Raw genomic sequence first — 18170 nt, 5'->3', positions numbered from 1 at the left:
CTATATTGTTCAGTTTTTGTTGACACAGTCATGCTGTCATAGTAAGAGGTGTGTTGTGCTGGCCTGTGTAATAGTCAGTAGTGTTTCTAGCATTGTGCAGCCTTGTGCATCAGAAGAACAAAAAAAATAGAAATGCTGAACTGAACATGATAAACTTCATTAATGTAGTTTAATTTATAGCTGTAGCAATGAATTGCAATAGATTGCAAGTGTACCTAGTAAAGTGGCCACTGATTGTGTGTTACATGTTTTTAAACTATTTGTAATCTCAGTTTGTGTAATTTACTTTCTCATTAGATAAAATAAGATTTTTTAGTCCCACAACAGGGAAATTTACATTGTTACAGCAGCAACAGGGATAGCAGAAATAGAAAGAGGCATAAATAATGGTAGAGTACAAAACAAGATATAGACAATATGTACAAATATAGACAATATGTATAAAATAAAATAGCCTATACTGAATCAAACATGCAGAAGTCAAACACAGCATTAAATAAGACAAACTGACTGCAGCATTATCTGTTCTAGACATTGTCAGTCAGTCTGCCTTAATGGAGCTGTGGGCCTCCTCAGTTCTTAAACAGCCAAGAGCTCTACTGCAGGCCTAAAACAGTGTAGTCTCAGTGGACATCAGCAGTAAAAGACTATTTAAGCTGAAAGCAGCCACACCTCTGACATTCAAACACCTACATGTTCATATTGCTAAGGAAGATATACTTACATTACTCACATTTTTGGTATTGATGGTCGATGCTTTGTCCTTTTCATTATACACTGATATCTGCACATCCTCATGGCTTTTTATACGTGCAAGGCTTTATGTAGACAACATAACATTTTACAGATTCAATAATACTAATTACTACTAATCAGCTGATATATGTTGATTATGCTGATATTTTCTGTTATTTCTCACAGTCTTTGTCCCTCTAACTGGGAGATCTGCAGCCAATGGTGTGATTCTATCGACCTCTAATACTATAATCCAGACTTATGTCATAGATTCAGCCATACATTTCCACTCTGTGTTCTTGTGCAGAAACTGTTTATGTAAGTCAGTGAATCATGTTAGTTCTTTAAAAAAAAAAAAAAAGATCTCCTCACATTTTGCTACTGCACAGTCTAACTTCTCTCCAGAAATAAGTCAAGTTTTTATCATATTACCTTATGAATGCCAGGTATGCACTTTACACACACAAACATGTACACACTCTAACAGATTGCCTGTACTTTCCCTGTCAGCTCTTGACCCTCAAACCCAGAATAAATAGTTTAAAAACATAAAGGTCTGCTCCTCCTGTGTACCTTGTAATGCGTCACACCGACAGGCACTCTTATTTGATGTACAATTAGAGAAAGCATTTGTTTGATTGGATTGTAATCCCCTATTGTGAAAGTAAAGGAGTCACAGGCTATTTTTAGGCGTATTTGAGAATATGACAGAGCTTTAGTCAGAGGGGTGATGGGAAAGAAAAGACTGCATTTTATTTATGGGGCCCTGCATAAAGCTGCTTGGTGGATGAATTTGAAGCTTGGATTTGTGCATTGATGTTTTCCATAGAAGTGATAATAAATAGAAAGCATCACCTGGAACTATACGCATAGCACACCTCCCCATGACACAACAATCAAAGCCAATTTCAGCTTATGTATTCCTATTTCATTGAAAGGTCAGAGGATGTGTCAAAATTGTGACACTGCTCATTAAATACTACAGGTTTAAAAGTTTTGCTCATCTGTCAGAACTGAACCTTCTGCATGTAGCAGATATTTGGACTTTTTTTATTTGAATCTGATTAACCTCATAAAAATGTAATAATTGGAATAATTTTTCTAAAAGCAACACTCATCTACTTGTTATCCTTTGAAACTTTGAGGTCGTCACTAGAAATGAAAGAGTAAAGAGGTATGCACTGTATTACAGAACAATGACAGTATGAAACATACTGTACTGGTATCTTTTGAAAATAAAAGCCTTGAACAGTTATTTAATAGTGATAATAATAATGATGATGATAATAATAATAATAACAAGAAAACCACGTGAAAAGTCCTGAGGGGAAATGTCTCTATGTTTGAACTGCTTGTAAGTCACTGACATCTGAAATGGGACAAGGGCCCGAAGCAAAACCACAAGTGGTTCCCAAAAAGGTTGTGAAAAATCTTCCAATGTACAGATGGGTGACAAATAAAAGGAAGAAACAATGTTAAGTGTCTTGGTGAGGTGTTGGGACACAGCGAGACACCAGAACAGCTTCATTATGCCTGGCATCTCTGGAAATGGTAAATGGTAAATAGACTGTACTTACATAGCACTTTTCTAGTCATATTGACCACTCCAAAGCGCTTCACACTACATGTCACATTCACCCATTCACACACACACACACACATTCACACACCAATGTACACATGCATCAGGGGCAATTTAGGGTTCAGTATGTACTGAACTCTACTGTAGGAATGGAACTCCATTCTTTCAAAAGATATTCCCCCACTTGGTGTTTTGATGATGGTGGTGGAGAGCACTGTCCCACACATTGGTCCAAAATCTCCCATAGGTGTTCAACTGACTTGATATTGGGTGGCTGTGAAGGTCATAGTATACGATTTGTATTATTTTCATACTCATCAAACCATTCAGTGAGCCCTTATGCCCTATGGATGGGGATGCTGTCATTGTGTTTCTCTACTCAGTTTTTCAGGTTTCCTTAAATGTGTGTAACATCTTCATCTGAAAAGTAGTGGCTATATCTGTCAATAAATGCACAATAAAAAGTACAATATTTCAATCTGAACTGTAGTGAAGTACATGAAGTTTTGAGCAGGATAAAAAGGCAAAAACTTAAGAACAGTACCAATTACATCAAAATTTTACAGTACTCATTTAGTCACCGCCACTGAAAAGTTAAAATACATAATGATACATTGAACAGTACGCATGCTGAAACATGCAAATAAAGACCAAAAAGCACTGATATGAGGTCTGTTATCAGTGTGAAACTGTGGGAAAAGTGCAGCGAAGCATGGTGCGGGATGAGAAAAACCTGGCCTTTAACATCTATGGAGCTTTACAGTGAGGGACAAGGCTTTGTCCCAAACCCCATCTTCTGCCTGCATGACGTCACATTGACTCAATGGGAACAGACAGACTGACCTGCTCTGATTTAAAACAAAAACAAAACACAACAAAGCATAAAAAACTGACCTGCTCTGTGAGGCGCCGTGTCCTCAGGAAGAATCCCAAAAGACATCCAATGACCACAGCCAGCACAGACATGATGAGGAGTCCATTCTGTTTGCAGACATTCTTCACTCTCACCCACACTGCGTCCAAAGCCATAGCCATTGTGAGTCACCCGTCCCGTTTCCTCTCAGCAACCCATAAATGTAACCAACCCAAAGCCTCAAAATCCAGGTGAGAGGATGCAAACAGACAAAAAAAGAGTGAAGAAAAGAAGAAAAACTCCAGGGACAGGATGGGATGCTGTGTGAAATATCCAGTCCTCTGCAATGTTTTATAGCACCTTCGGTCTCAGCATCTTTCTCGTCCTCTCGCTGCAGCAATCTGCACTAAGCTAAGAACATCCTCTCACTTTCCAGGCATCCCCTCCCACCCTGCTCCACCCATCAGCTGCCCTGTGAGTGCTGACCCACCGCCAGGGGGATGGAACAGCTGCCATGTCCATGGGGGTTAACATCACAAATCCTGTTAGAGCACTACTGTTTTAAACAGGTCAGAAGCTGGATTAAAGCTCCATGAAAAATTTGACAAAGGTTAGTGGAGTGGCCTCTTGAACCAGGGCACTGAAAAGAGGGATGCTTGAGGTTTTTTTAAAAAATGTATAATTCAGTACAGTATGGTGGTTTTTGAACAACCTACAACAGCTATGTAACAATGATGATACAACATGTGCATGCGCCAAAGTCAGATCAAGATCAAGCAACAAGTAAAAGCAATTAAAGTATAGCCAGATAACTCAAGTAAGACAAGTTCAGCTGCAAGTGAAATGAAATTAAAAAATAAAATTGCCTTAAGGATAAAATTTGGTAAGCTTTAGACTGTTCTGCACATTATTCCAGGTTGCAAGTGCACAGTGAGAAAAACTGGATTTTCCAAGCTCAGTAAAAACAGCTGGCACCTGCAACTTAACCTAATTGAGCGTGTGTGATAAGGGTGTACATTAAAAGACAACAATAAAGTAAGAGGGTAAGAAACCAGTAAGGATCTTATATATAAATAAAAGCCTGTGTTTATGTCACCTTAGAGAGAAAGAGGGCCATCAAACCCCAGGGTACAGCTCACAATGATGAGTATTATAATCATCATCTTAGTGCAGAGTGGCAGCTGAGGCAGGCATGTATAAAATGTTACCAAGCCAAGACTGATTGAGAGTTGCCTCAATTAGTGTCCCTCTACAATGCAGAGGATATAATGTTTTATTCCTATAGAAGAAAGAAAGTTTTCCATAGTTTTCTCTTTCTTACATTTAAAACCCTCTCGTCGATCCAGATTCCAAGGTACTTGTATTCCCATTCAATATAAGATACGGTATACATCATAGGTGTGGACAGTACTTGATGTTTAATTTGTTTATCTGTGTGTGTATCTATTCCAGCAACACATTCTAAATAGTTTTATAAGAAAGAGAAAATTAATGCATTCATTAATTTAAAAATAAATCCTAGAGATTTCCTCTAGAAATTTCTGTCCTCTAGAAATTTCTGTCTGTCCTTTGATTTTCTCAACAATCACTCATCCAACTGACATCAAACTTGGCCTTGCTGAGGATATGACTAAGTGCAGTATCGACTGTTTTTTGGATGAAGTATACTCTGGAAAATCAGAAATACAGATCCTGACCCAGCTGACAGAGAGTTCTATGACTGTGGCATATAAACCTCATCAACAACTGAACCTATGGTAGAATTAGTCAATTACCAGATTAACTCACACAGTGAACACGTGAGAACACAAATCTTCTCAGAACAGAAATACAACAAAGAATGGAAAAAAACAAAGCAACAAATCCTTCTACTTCTTCTCTCTAAAATCATTCTACTTTCGTGGAGCAGTGAAGTCCTCAGCATGGAGGGCAACTCTCTTAATCGTGAAAGGAACAGAACTTTTGGAAAACAGCCATCTATAGAACCAGCATAGAGGGAAAAACCACAACCTTCTGAGGAAACAGCTTGTGAGCCAGGCCAAAGGCCAGTCAACCCCTGGGTGGTTGACCTGAAGTCCTGCCAGCAGCTCAATGAAGCAGATTTTCCTCCACTCCAGAAAGAACCATTAAAACAGCTCACAAAGGGAGAACAGAAAAAGAGAAGGTCCTCGACTCACTTCATTCAACCTTGTCTTCGGATTGACTGCAATAACTCAATAAACAAAGCACATAGTCTGGCCTTGAGATCGAAACCAAAAGAGCTGTGTCAACTGAAACACAGTCTGCACAGACAGTTTCTCTGCTCCCATCTGAGGTTAACCTCATACCTCAGACTGGAAATGGATATGATCAAACAGACCCTTCTTCAGATACTTGAGTGGGACCTAAATTGACTCATAGGTGAGAAGGAGGTAATGATAGACTGTCTGGAACAAGAAAACTGTGCCTTGGTCTATGAGACAGAGCAGTTGACCTGTCCACGTCAACAAGGGTGGAATGGGAGAGGATGTCTAAAAATATGAAAACTAGAGGAGGCTCTCAAAGTTGAAACAGATAGGGAGAAGGAGGCTGGGGCTGACACACACCTAACCAGACACGACAAGGAAACCCCAGAAATCAGAATTGCACTGGCCCAGGACGAAAACAACTTCGAAAAAAGGCACAACGTAAGTGGGAGGTGAACATGTCCCTTTGCCTGGTTCAACAAACACAGCCAACATCCAGCCCAACAAGGAAGAAGACATAGTTCATGTCCTTGTACACCAATTCAACACATGATTAACATACCAAATTATCATTATTATCCCAATTATGATTAGAATTAGGAATATCATCAATGTGATTATTATTATAATCATACCATTATCATATTAGATCACTGAAGTGGATTTGTAATGCATAAAGATATATCTGTACTGTTTTTATTCTAGTCATTTAATGAGAGGCTGTTAGACTTGAGATGGCAAATTAATGTCACTGATTATGTGAAGGGATAGAGAAGTAGCACTGATTGGTCCTCTGGGCTATTATTGGAGGCCAAAGACAGACAGTTTGCTCCAGTTCATTAACTCTAATCCTGAGGATGACAGCTGTGATTTGGCTCCTTAAACTCTCCTTAATGAAAGTAACTTTGAGGTGATTAGGGACAAAGAAAAACGTTTTCATTTAAATGAACCCCATAAGATTCCAAACTCATTCATTCAGTGCTTGAAATAACCCTAACCCTAACTTCTTAAAAACTCTGGTAAGCAACCTCTGGCCCAACACAAAGATAAATTAAATCAGGCACTGATAAATTAAATCAGGCACTCAATTCAGTTTCTGCCACTATCTGCTAAACCGCCAAATGTTTAAACTTTTGGTGAACAGTATGTCCGTGGCAGCATGGTGAAGTTTAAGGGTTTGCCATTAAACAGGAAGACAGCCATATGCAAAAATAAAAATATTTTTTCACTCATCAGTCTACACTCAATTCTCACAATGACAATGCAAAAATAACATTTAAAAATTTTTGCAAACTTATCACAACAATGCATCAGAACAAAAACCAAGCCATGAGGTTGAGGGAACTACCTGCAGAGGCTTGCTGCTGCATTGTAAGTTCCCAAGAGCACAGTGGCCTCCATAATTCTTACATGGAACAACTTTGGAACAACCAGGAGTCATCCTAGAGCTGTCCACACAACCAAACTGAGAAACTGGGGGAGACAGCCTTGGTAAAAGAGGTGACCAAGAACCCAATGTTCACTCTGACTGAACTCCAGAGATCCTTTGTGGAGATGGGATTGATTTATTTAGCTTAAGGCTGCAACATAACAAATGCAAAAAAAGTGTGTGTGTATGGGGGGTGGGGTCAGAATACAAATGCACTACATGCTATTATTTACTTATAGCCATGGCATCACCCACTAGCGACATGAAATGACATGTTTTACTCTGATATATTCCTCCTACTGGGTTGACCACATCCACCACAAAGATGGTCAGAAAAACCTTAAAACCTTATTGATACTTTATTGCAACAATAGGAGTACTTGAAATCTCATGAATCCTAGCACACATCTCAGAAGTGGTGAAAATTGATATTGAATATGGGCCTTAGGACTGGGTGTGGCAAAATGTCTCCATTGCACCCCCACCCTGCTGTAAAATTTAAATGAAGTAGCCCTCGCAGCATGTTTCACTTACATGTATGAAATTTGGTAGCCAAACATCACAAGCCAGCACCCATAACGTGCACAATGGCATAAGAACCTGTTGCTGCTTCCAGCTTTAATAATTCTTTTTTTCTCAATATTCAAATTCCAAACACAACGTCAAACTCAGCGACCGTGATTAATACGACATTTATGAAGATGTCTGCCAGGGAGGGGAACTAAGGACAAAACACGCCTTTACATCTCTTTCTGTCTCGCTTATAGATGAAGTTGCTCTGGTATGTGCAGATTTGTTGTTAAATGTCCTGTCTGGAAACGTCTATGAATATATAAACTGTAGTTGTGGCACAGTCAGCCATCAGTGGGCACCCCAAAACACTAATGTTTTGTTTGCAAGAAAAACAGACACATCATTTTGTTTGGCATATGAACATCTGGACTTCAGAGACTGAAGAATACAATCTTATTCAGCTGTATATTTTTGGACCCCTAACCAACATTAAATCAATACTCATAAAATGAAGCTGATGATAAAGCACTACCAAAACATTTGGTATTTCTACATATTACTCATTCATACCAAATGTGTGTGTCTGTGTGTGTGTGTGTGTGTGTGTGTATGTGTATAATTAATGTGTTCTGCTTGACATTATAGTGACGTGTACTAAAAGCTGTGCATGCAGAACTTGCAAAAATGTCCTAAACATGTAAAGGATCACTGCCACTAATGCATGTTGGACAGAACAGATAAAAGGGCAGTTATCACGCCACACACATCAGATTTAACAAACTTTCAAATCCATTTACTCATCTCTGCACAGCTGGTACTGAAGGGCACCTTCTGGTCCCTACCAAATTATCTCATGAGATATCACCCAAAAAAATCATTTTAAAGATAAGATCTAAAAGAAAGACTAGACCTGCATTAAACATATAATCAAACAATATTGTGGTCACTGGGAACAGACACAAGAAACAAGCAACTTCTACAAAAGCAAAACACAAAATCTCTGCTGTCCTCACTAAGGCCGTTTACCGCATGTGATGAGATCATGTGACTAATTTTAGCTATAGATTTGTTAATTATTGTCCTGAAGAAGGGGCAGTGGCAACAGCTAATCTGTGCTGTCTTGTGTTGTATACTTGGATTACATGACAGCAGTTCATTTAGCCAATTTTGTGCCCTGTACTTTCAGCAAAGCACTCATTCAGAAAAACTGATTCAGTGAGGGGACAATGTAGAAGTTGGGAAGCTATTGTGATGGCCAACATTAAGCACTTGCAAAATCGTGCAGCTGAGTCCAGTGACAATCTGTATTTAAAGGATCACCTCCCTCTGCTGTGTGGTAGGGAAGTGGCGTGCAGGAGGGCTTTACCAATTCAGATGGATTTCATTCAGTAATGTATATATAAATGCCTTGTGAGAATAGCGAGGGGATTAGCAGAAATGCATTTGACTGGATTTTAATATATATGTACAATAGTTGCCAGTGTACTGGAATCCTAGCATGTCACATGCGATACATTATAGTTCTGCTCATTTGCTGACATAGCTGTCATTCACTTTTGGCTGTGGCAGAATATACTGTTGTTGGTTTTAGATTAAATGTAAAGAGGAGTTTTCCAAACCTTACTCTAAAAAGCACAGACCAGTCATTGTAGTGAATTTAAAGAACTTTTTTGCAACTCCAAACAATTCATTTAGTCCTTGACAAGTTAAAGGAAAAGCCCATAAATGGAAATGCACATATTCAGTTTCTTGCACACAGTGTGAATATACAGAAGCTAAAGCTGTACCACAGCTGGCCCGGTGCGTATTTTAGGATGTCAGTGACAGCTCCTGCTCGGGATGCTAGCACCACATCAGAGGAGGCACAGGACCAGCTCCCAGGATCCTTTGACCCAGATCAGCCTCTGGTAGTCCCATGACAAAAACACCAGTATTTTGTAAAATGTATTGACATGTGAATGCCCCCAATATGTTAAAACAGTAAGATGAGGATACTATTACCTATATGAAATATTTAATGCTTCAGTTCCACAGTTCACACAACAGACTTCATAGAAAGCTTTTGAAATTAAAGGTAGCATGTGTTAACAGTAGTGTGAAAAATAACTACTGATGATAAAACAAGTGAGAGTCAGTTAAGTTTAGTTTGAATTTTTTGACTTGAATATACAGTGTTTCCATTCTAACATCATAACATTGTGGATATGTAAATTGACGTGTGATGTGCTCTAGAAACATTTAGCGACTGTATGAGCCTGAGCTGGGCCTGTTTCTCACTGTAAAAAGGCTGCACTCACCAGCACTGCATCAGCACACTCCATTTCATCAATGGCCATTTCCTCCATATCATAACCACTCCCTCTTGCTGTTTGACCTCATGTCTTTTCACATTTTCCTCTGTTGGATAGCAATGAAACAACAAATGCGGCTGTTATTTGTTTTTCTTTTAGAGCAAAAAGGAACACTACAAACCTGGCTGCTTTTAGAGTCTGCCATTGTTTTCAAACGTAAGTTAAGCTGGTGTTGAAACAGGAAGAAGGTTTTCTTGACATCCAATTTGCTCTTGCGGTAATGAGAAATAGGCCTACACCGAGTAGTTCCCTGGACTGAATGCTTTTCTGTACTGTGCTATTTACACATGGTGGAATTTTGTTGCCAAGATGCACATTATTTCTCTCAAGAAAGAATTATATAAGAGTGAAAACAAAAGCTGCTCTAGCTAACTAACAGAAAAAGCAGATCTACTGTTTGTTTGATTTATTTATTTGATATTTTTGTTAGCCTACTTTAGCATAAATCAAGCTGGGTGAAGCTTGCCTGCTCTGGCCACAGTTCAAAAATACACCTACCAACACCTCTAAAGCTCATTGTTTAACATGTTATGTCTTCTTTGTTTAATCTGTACAAATACTAAAATTTAGTTTTGGTTTTATTGGGAGTTATGCACTGTAACTAGTTTGTAATCTGTGGATTTCCTTCCATCCTGGGGTCTCTATGTTGGCTAACAGCTAGCCAGCAGGGCTGTAACTATTTCATGAAATTGTTGTAAAATCCTGTAAATATATATTTCTCTGTGCGTAAACAAAACAAGACAACATGTATGTTAATTACTTTGCAAGAAACAAGTAAGCATATATTCTGAAATGTCTACGCCTTAATCATCATCTGCCAAATCATACCTCAGGCTGACCCCAGCACAGCCTACAGTAGTATGGGTGGTCTGTCAGGTCTGAGAGCCATAATTCTTGTTTTTAAGATACATTCTTGTTGTGTGTTTGTACAGGTCCAGCCCTGCACTGTTCTGTCTGCTGCACAGATTTTATTTTATTTATTTATTTCACCCAGAGAGGAGTTTTAATCTTCCGTTTGCCCAAAGCTCGAGTGATTCAGGTCGCTTTGTCCTTCACAGTCTGTCCTCAGGATGAGACCATGTGCACAGCAGTCAGGTCACAATTTTGTCAATTTAATTCCCCCCTTTTTAACAATGCACTGTTCCCATTCAGCCTGATGTTTACTTGGATTGAGGGACTTATATGGAAAAAACACACTGCTTTAATTGAATTATTGATTACACAAACATAATGAATAGAAAAATCAAAAGCAACATGACAGAATCAGTTTTGATTTACTGCAGCATATCCTGTAGTAAATCTTATTTACTGATAAAAGGTGCAGTATTGTTATGGCTATGAGCCATGTGCTAAGCTAACATGTACCTGAAATGCAAAAATTCACACCGCCTTAATAGCACACATATACCAACCCCCCATATTTGTTTTCATTATATATATAACAGAATCATGAATGAATGTGAGTGCTGTGGCATGTTGTCAGTGTGTGCCAGGGAAGAGCTGCATATGTGTGAGTAAAGTGTGTGCTCGTGCTCTGATCACATGTTTTGCCAGACTCCATAGTCACTAATCCCTCTCTTTTGCCAATATTTCCACTCTATCTGGTTTCATCAGGCAGGGATTACACAGTATTAGACAATCTCCCAGAAGCTGACATGCATTCATTCATTAAAAACCCAAATGCAGTTGCTCACATGCCTCCAATTCAGCCGAGACGCACCAATTATGCTCAAGCCAACAGAATTTATAATACACATGCTAGAATGTCTGTAAAATGTTTATTTTAATCTATATTTGTGAAATATGGCTGTTAAAACAGACTTGTGTGGTCTGTGATTATATAATACAGTGGCGATAACAGCATGTGGCCCTGATGTCATCAGAGTGGGAGTAGTATTGAGGTTGTAGTATGGCAACCTTAGCCTGCCCTTTACCTCAGAGCAGCAGGCAATCAGTCTGCAGAGTGTGATCCTCCAGCTGATGCAGGGAGCTGAGGCTAGAAAGCAAGCCTTTTCAGAGGGTTTAGCACAGAGTTTACACTTCTGTACTGTATGTTCTGAATGAACAAACAAGGACTGTAAGGAGATTTCAAAATAATACACAGGAAATTAGAACCCATTACGAAAAATAAATATCATAGTTTATATATATATATATATATATATATATATATATATATATATATATATATATATACAGTGAAGAATGCAAACTGGACTCAACCAGGTTGCTTTCTTTTTTCTCGCAAAGCCACATCCCTATTGTGCCCTGCTACAACTCATTAAACATCTGCTTGGGACAGATGTCATTTCAAGTAAGCTGCACACCAGATGACAGACAGGTCTCTCCATAAATCAGACATCAACATAAAACCCAGCTAGTTGTATGAATGCACCACTCATTGGGCTGACAATGGTCTTTTTCATATTAAAACTGGAAAAATCATCAAGGTTGTTTGGAAAATTTGTCACATTTCTCCTAAAGCATAAACCAAAATCAGATTTTCTGAACAAATCATACTCTGTCAGTTTATATGAGCTGTGTTTGGAGAAACAAGATTAAGTGCTTTATTTTAAAAGCTCAACACACTGCGGAGGCTGATGACAATGTCATTAGTTTTGCAGGTATTTGTCCACAAAGCAAAAAAATGACAATGGCATCATGTGGAAATGTCTGGCCACTCTAATGTTCCACACCCAACAATCTGACATTTACTGCTAATGTCTTACCTACTACTTAGTGCCAGCTGTGAGAAGGTGAGAAATTAACTGGGGTTTGATTCTCTCTCACTTGCTCTCCTCGTGTCACACAACTATTCATGTCATTTTTCATTATGACTGAGTAATACTATGAATGACTGGACTAAAAATGCATGTTGTCATTCCCATTTGATACCAGGTCTCCCCATTCACTGTGACAGCCAGTTTTTCAGTTTGAGTGCAGCCATTAGGAATATCTACAAACATTTTATTTTGGTCGGACAACGTGTCGAACAAGTTCTGATCGAGCTTAACCTAGATCTAAAATTCATTCAGGATCACAAATGTCTGAACCGAATTTCAAAACAATTCAAGTCTACTTATCAAGTAGTTGTTAAGATTTCAAATCTCTCAAATCTGAAGTAGAGTTCTGTGCAGCTGATAGACACTTAACACCCAAGCATAATTAGCATTTTACTGTGATGCTTTCTTTTTTCACCCACAAATTCTAAATAATGTGAGTATTTCCATGACGTAAAGGTCATCCTCTCTGCCATCTCACTAGCTGAACTACACCTGTGCCCTGACATGCTGCAGGATGGGATACCTTCCAGCAGGACACTAGCTGTAGGAAAGAAACAGACTTTGCAAATACGTTTTCAAATCGGTTTTGTTGTAACTGTGACAGATTGCTTATTTGAAAACATTACCATCTGATGATTACTTCAATTGCAAAATTAGTGTGTTACCCCCGGCAATTTAATTCAGTTTGGTTGTGGAATATGTTGTTGTCAGTGTCAGCACACTGATGTAGAAATTTTGCCCTTTATGTATGGTGCCCCCATCAGGCTGATCAGTGTTACTGTTGAAATGACCACCTTCCAGTGGTCCAGTAACTTGGTGTCTGCAGACTCAAGCACTTGTAGGATAAGTATGGTTTTTTCAGGGCCAATGCTGATTATTAGTTGTCAAGGAGGCCAATAACTGATATTTAGAGCTGATATTCATTTGCAGTAAAAGTGAAAATATTGGCATCAAAATTTTGAATAATACAAACTCCAACACTAAGCATATGTTTATTAAACAGCTTTTCAGATTTGCAACATGTTAAAGGCCTTTTTTTAATCTTAGACAATAAACATCTTTGTTTTAAAATTCTAACAAAAAGTGCAGGGAGCTCTCAGGCTCAGCAGCATGTCTTATAAAGTTAAATGAAAACTTAAACAAATAAATAGCTCCCTAAAGTTTTCTACAGTAAATAAAGAAAGATATATATCTGCTCTGAGCACTGTGCATGTACAGCTTTTACTGCTGATTGGCTGTTACCCGTGCCGTGGCTCTGTGTGCAACCAATCAGATGGTGCTGTGGGTGGGACAATGCTGGAGGCATATATATATATATATATATATATATATATATACCGATTATATATATATGTATGTATGTGTGTGTATGTGTGTGTGTATTCAAAACATTTTAGGAACATTAGGAACATTTTACTCTTATTCTTTATCAGTAGCACCCATATTAATTCTGCAGCAGAACAATGAGTCCAAACACTCAGTCAGAGTCATAAAGAACTGTCCTCAGAGACAAGAAGAACAAGTGGATCAGAGTCCTGATCTCAACATCACAGTCACTGTAGGATTGCATGAAGAAGACAGAAGACACTGAGACCGTCTGAATCCACAGAGGAACTGAGGCAACTTCTCCAACACGCTGGAACAAACTACCTAAGAGCAGGTGTACTGAGGAGAACTGGAGCTGTTTTAAAGGCAAAGGGGGAGAAGGGGAGGGGGGTCATGGTAAATACTGATTCAGGTTTTCACTTCACAGGTTAATTGATGAATAAAAATTAACACTCTCACTTTACCTCTAGTGCCTAAAACTTTTGCATGCTTCTGTATATATTTGCAAAGGCATAGACTACAGATACAGTAATGAGGTCCAGATGCTTCACAGATTCATTTATTCTCCTGTGGAAACTGTGGACATGAGAGGTTGTAATTGTAATTGAAAAAAATAAACCAAATGGCCATATGATGAATTTCTCAGACTACCATCCATTATTAACACATTTAATCATTATTTTACAGATATGTTAATAATATAACCAAGTCAGCTCATTGCGTGCTGAATGCTGACTCAGTTGGGACGACTACAGAATATAGCAATCACTTTTTAAAAATGTGTAATAAATTAAAAAACTGGTTAGTGAGAGCAAAGTTCTAAGTTGCAAACAGATATTATGTATCTAATATATATGGGTGTTTATATCTTGTATGTTATATCTTGTGGTCATCCACAATGAAGGTGTGGAACTTCCCTTCATGCTCTGAGACAATGTGACATAGGATTGAGTTTCCTTGTGTTTTAAATCATTACAGCTGTTACTTGGCTCATGTCAGTAATGTTATGGTTCTTTACACTGTTTCTACAGTGTGTTTGGTAGTTTACACTGACTGTTGTGACGAATGCATAATTGACACCAGAGAAGTTTATGGTTAGTAACTCTTCAGTAATGGTCCGCCTTTATGTATGCTTAAAAATAAAACAATGCAGTGGATACACTGACATTATCTTCCCAAATATTGCTGAAAAGTATCACATAGAAGTCTTTGTTTCCATTATGTTACCACAGAACCATTCTGGTACATCCTTGACTGGTAATTGGGCTTTTTTTTAATGTAAACAAACTTTACTACTTTACTACTTACTTTTTAAATACAAATCATAATATATTTATGGTATTTCTGTATTATTCTTTAGGTGATAATCCGTAACCTAACATAATATGTCTGGCATGTAAAGGTGGTTACGTTTTTATATGTGATATTTTTTTACATTTATTTTTCATCGCATGACAATAATTTCCTTGGCCAGGCAAGAGCTCCAACTGTAAAATAACAGCTGTATACTGTATTGTAGCACCACCAGTGATAGATTTTACAGTTTTTGAAAATGTTGCCAGATTTTCACTGTTTTTTATGATTTGTTTTCAGCGTAGTTTATCAGTTTAATTGCTCACAACACAAGTTTTTTAAGCTCCTTGAAACAATCTTATATGCAAAGAAACTGCTGAGTATAGCTGTTAAATAAATGCAGAACTGACCCTTGGAGTAGAATATAGTCTCTGTAGAGCCACAGAAGAAATTATATAATGGTTTTCACAAGCATGTACTCCTCATGATGCGTAAACCAATCGTCCTATGTAGATATATCCCTATAAGAAAGGTACTTTGTTAAAAGGCAGTTGTTAGCAAACCATTTTTACTGGTGTATCAGATAAGATTGAAATATTTATTTCATTTCTTTAATGATTCATCCAAGATGAAAAGCACACACAGCAGAGTCAACACTGCTAAGCTTTCCGCCATTGTTGTTTGCACAGTGTGACCTGTGTCAGAGCCAGCTTCATGCTCAAGTTCAGTTGTGTGGTATTTGACATATCACGGTGCTGATATTGTATTGGAGTTAGTAATTCTGACCTTTAGTAGCAGCCTTCTCTTTTGGTTTTTCAGTTATTATACACTAATAACCCAGCTCAGTGATGTCTCAGATATAACCTAATGTATGTTTGACAGACAAATGGACACAGCTTGATTCAGAATGGAACCCTCCATGTTCTTAGACAACGTATTTGCCTAATCTGGCCATTTAGACACACTAGGTTCATTATAAGTGCTGTTGGTCATTTTACATCTAAATATGGTTTGTTTCTGTAAGAGCCCGTTGTAGAGGGGGTGATACATGTTGTACAAAATGGAATCAGTCATTATTGAAAACCTGACATTTACAGTATTCAACATTAAAATTCACAACACAGTGTTAACAGAGGACTATCAGAGCAGCCATAAACCACAGTAGGTTCATCCTTAACTGATTCAGTACATACATCTAGAAAATGGTATGAAACATGTCGACAGGGGTAATAGTAGTATTACTTTTATAGTATTTTCAATATAAGAAGTGGATCATGAATTGTCCCCGTTACAGCAAACATCTTCACATGTTATGATGTGACAGTATCTGCCTGTCGTGTCACAATTGCACCTGAAAATGTATACAATCAAAATCGAAACGCTGGTGTTCCATTCTACATCCTAAGTGTTCTCAGTGAAGTTCAAAGCCAGGCATTTGTGGAATTGCATCATTTCCACCTTCCCTTTGAATGAGTACACGAGAGGCTTTTGTGATTTCTTTCACACTCAGGAATGCTGTAGCTTCTTCACATTCTTGGCATTCAAAGGCTCTCAGCACTACAGAGGGTCATCACCAGACCATGCTACTCTGAAATCACCAAGATGTATCTTGTGATAAAAAAAAAAAAAGCCTTCAGAGATGGTGCAGAGACCAAGAATTGATTGTAGAAGCTGACTGTGGAAGCTAGTCTGAATCCTACAACTCCCCTAATTCCTGTCTCCTCATTACAAGTCTTTAATGATTAACATTAGTGGAGTGCCACTTTAAAGACTGTAACCAGTGTTCTAACTGTTGACAAAACAATCTCTCCTCGAGTTTGCCCAGCTATAGTTTCATTCTTTAGAGCATGTTAAAGACATCTCATCCACAGCTTTCCATTTTAACCATGACCATCATCTTCCTCAGCAGAGTTTGTTTTGGATACTTTTTCCTTTCCCTTATTTGTAATTGAGCTTTGCATGTATGAGATAATGGCCAGTATTTAAACTCATTATCTGCCTCACCAATAAATGGGTACCTTAGGTTAGGTTAGGTTATGTGTTGATTTTATACTGAGTACTCCCTCATGAACAAGCCTTAATGAGTTGAATGAACCAGTTGAGTACTCATATTAAGCACTGCTCACTGCAATGAGAGGTCGGACTTAAATGAATTACGGTTGCACTGTGCAGTGGTTAGCACTGTTGTCTCTCAGTAAGAAAGTTCTGGGTTTGAACCTGCATGCTGATTTTTCTGTGTAGAGTCTGTGTGTTCTCCCTGTGCGCGCATGGGTTTCCTCCAGATATTCCAACTTCCTCCAACAGTCCAAAGACATGCAGGTTAAATTAACTGTGTGAATGTGAGCATGGATGGTTTGTCTCTGTATGTTGGCGCTGTGACAAACTGGTGACCTGTCCAAAGTGTACCCAATTTATTGTCACATATTATGTACTGAGCTGTAGGGAGGGAGGGGTTATTGAGAGTGTATCCTCTTATGACTATTTAAGTTGAACGTTATTTGTTGTACTTTGTTTTTCTAGTGAAATTGTTTGTCTTTGTTACTCTTGGTCAAACATACTTGACAAAAAATATGAATGACCTCAATGTATCATTGTTTAATCATTACCTATGTCACCATTGTGAAGGCTCTTATTGTGGTTTCATAAACCACTGATATACTCTGTGTATCTGTAGTCAAGTATCTGGGTGCTAACTGATGCCTATTGATTTGTGCAGATGTGTAACCTCACAGCCTCACATGACTGCTTTACAGACTGAAGTTTGTAACTCCTGAGGTATAAAGACAGAAGAAGAAAGAAAACAAACAACATTAGAAAAGTTGCATTAAATCATACATGATTTTTTAATGTAATTGTTGAGATCATTTTAAAACATTCAGTATATTTTTCAATGTATCTTATGAACTCCAGACTTCATTGTCTGGTTTCTCAATCTTTGATGAATTTCAGGATGATTTTTGCTTAGATAGATAGATAGTCAATGAGTGAGAGGGTAAGTGGGAGAGAGAGAGAGAGGGAGATGGGTGGGGGTGTGTTACTCTCAGTCCAGCAGCTCCTGGATCAGATACTCAACAAACGGT

The 18170-nt window shown here is 38.2% G+C and overlaps 1 protein-coding gene across 2 annotated transcripts in view; it reads right to left on the bottom strand.

Moving 5' to 3' along the window:
• The window catches only part of LOC108878839 (excitatory amino acid transporter 5-like), a 34442-nt gene extending 31090 nt beyond the window's left edge, over window positions 1-3352 (bottom strand). Inside the window, exon 1 of one of the 2 annotated variants that reach the window (XM_018669820.2) lies at window positions 3212-3352. In XM_018669820.2, the coding sequence (XP_018525336.2) occupies window positions 3212-3352 (141 nt within the window). The remainder of the gene's footprint in view (window positions 1-3211) is intronic. The other variant, XM_051077248.1, reaches the window with a different exon arrangement.
• Window positions 3353-18170: the final 14818 nt, after the last annotated feature.

The sequence above is a fragment of the Lates calcarifer genome, linkage group LG17 (genome assembly GCF_001640805.2).
Source record: "Lates calcarifer isolate ASB-BC8 linkage group LG17, TLL_Latcal_v3, whole genome shotgun sequence".
NCBI classification, from domain to species: Eukaryota; Metazoa; Chordata; class Actinopteri; family Centropomidae; genus Lates; species Lates calcarifer.
This window is presented reverse-complemented; position numbering and strand designations above follow the sequence as displayed.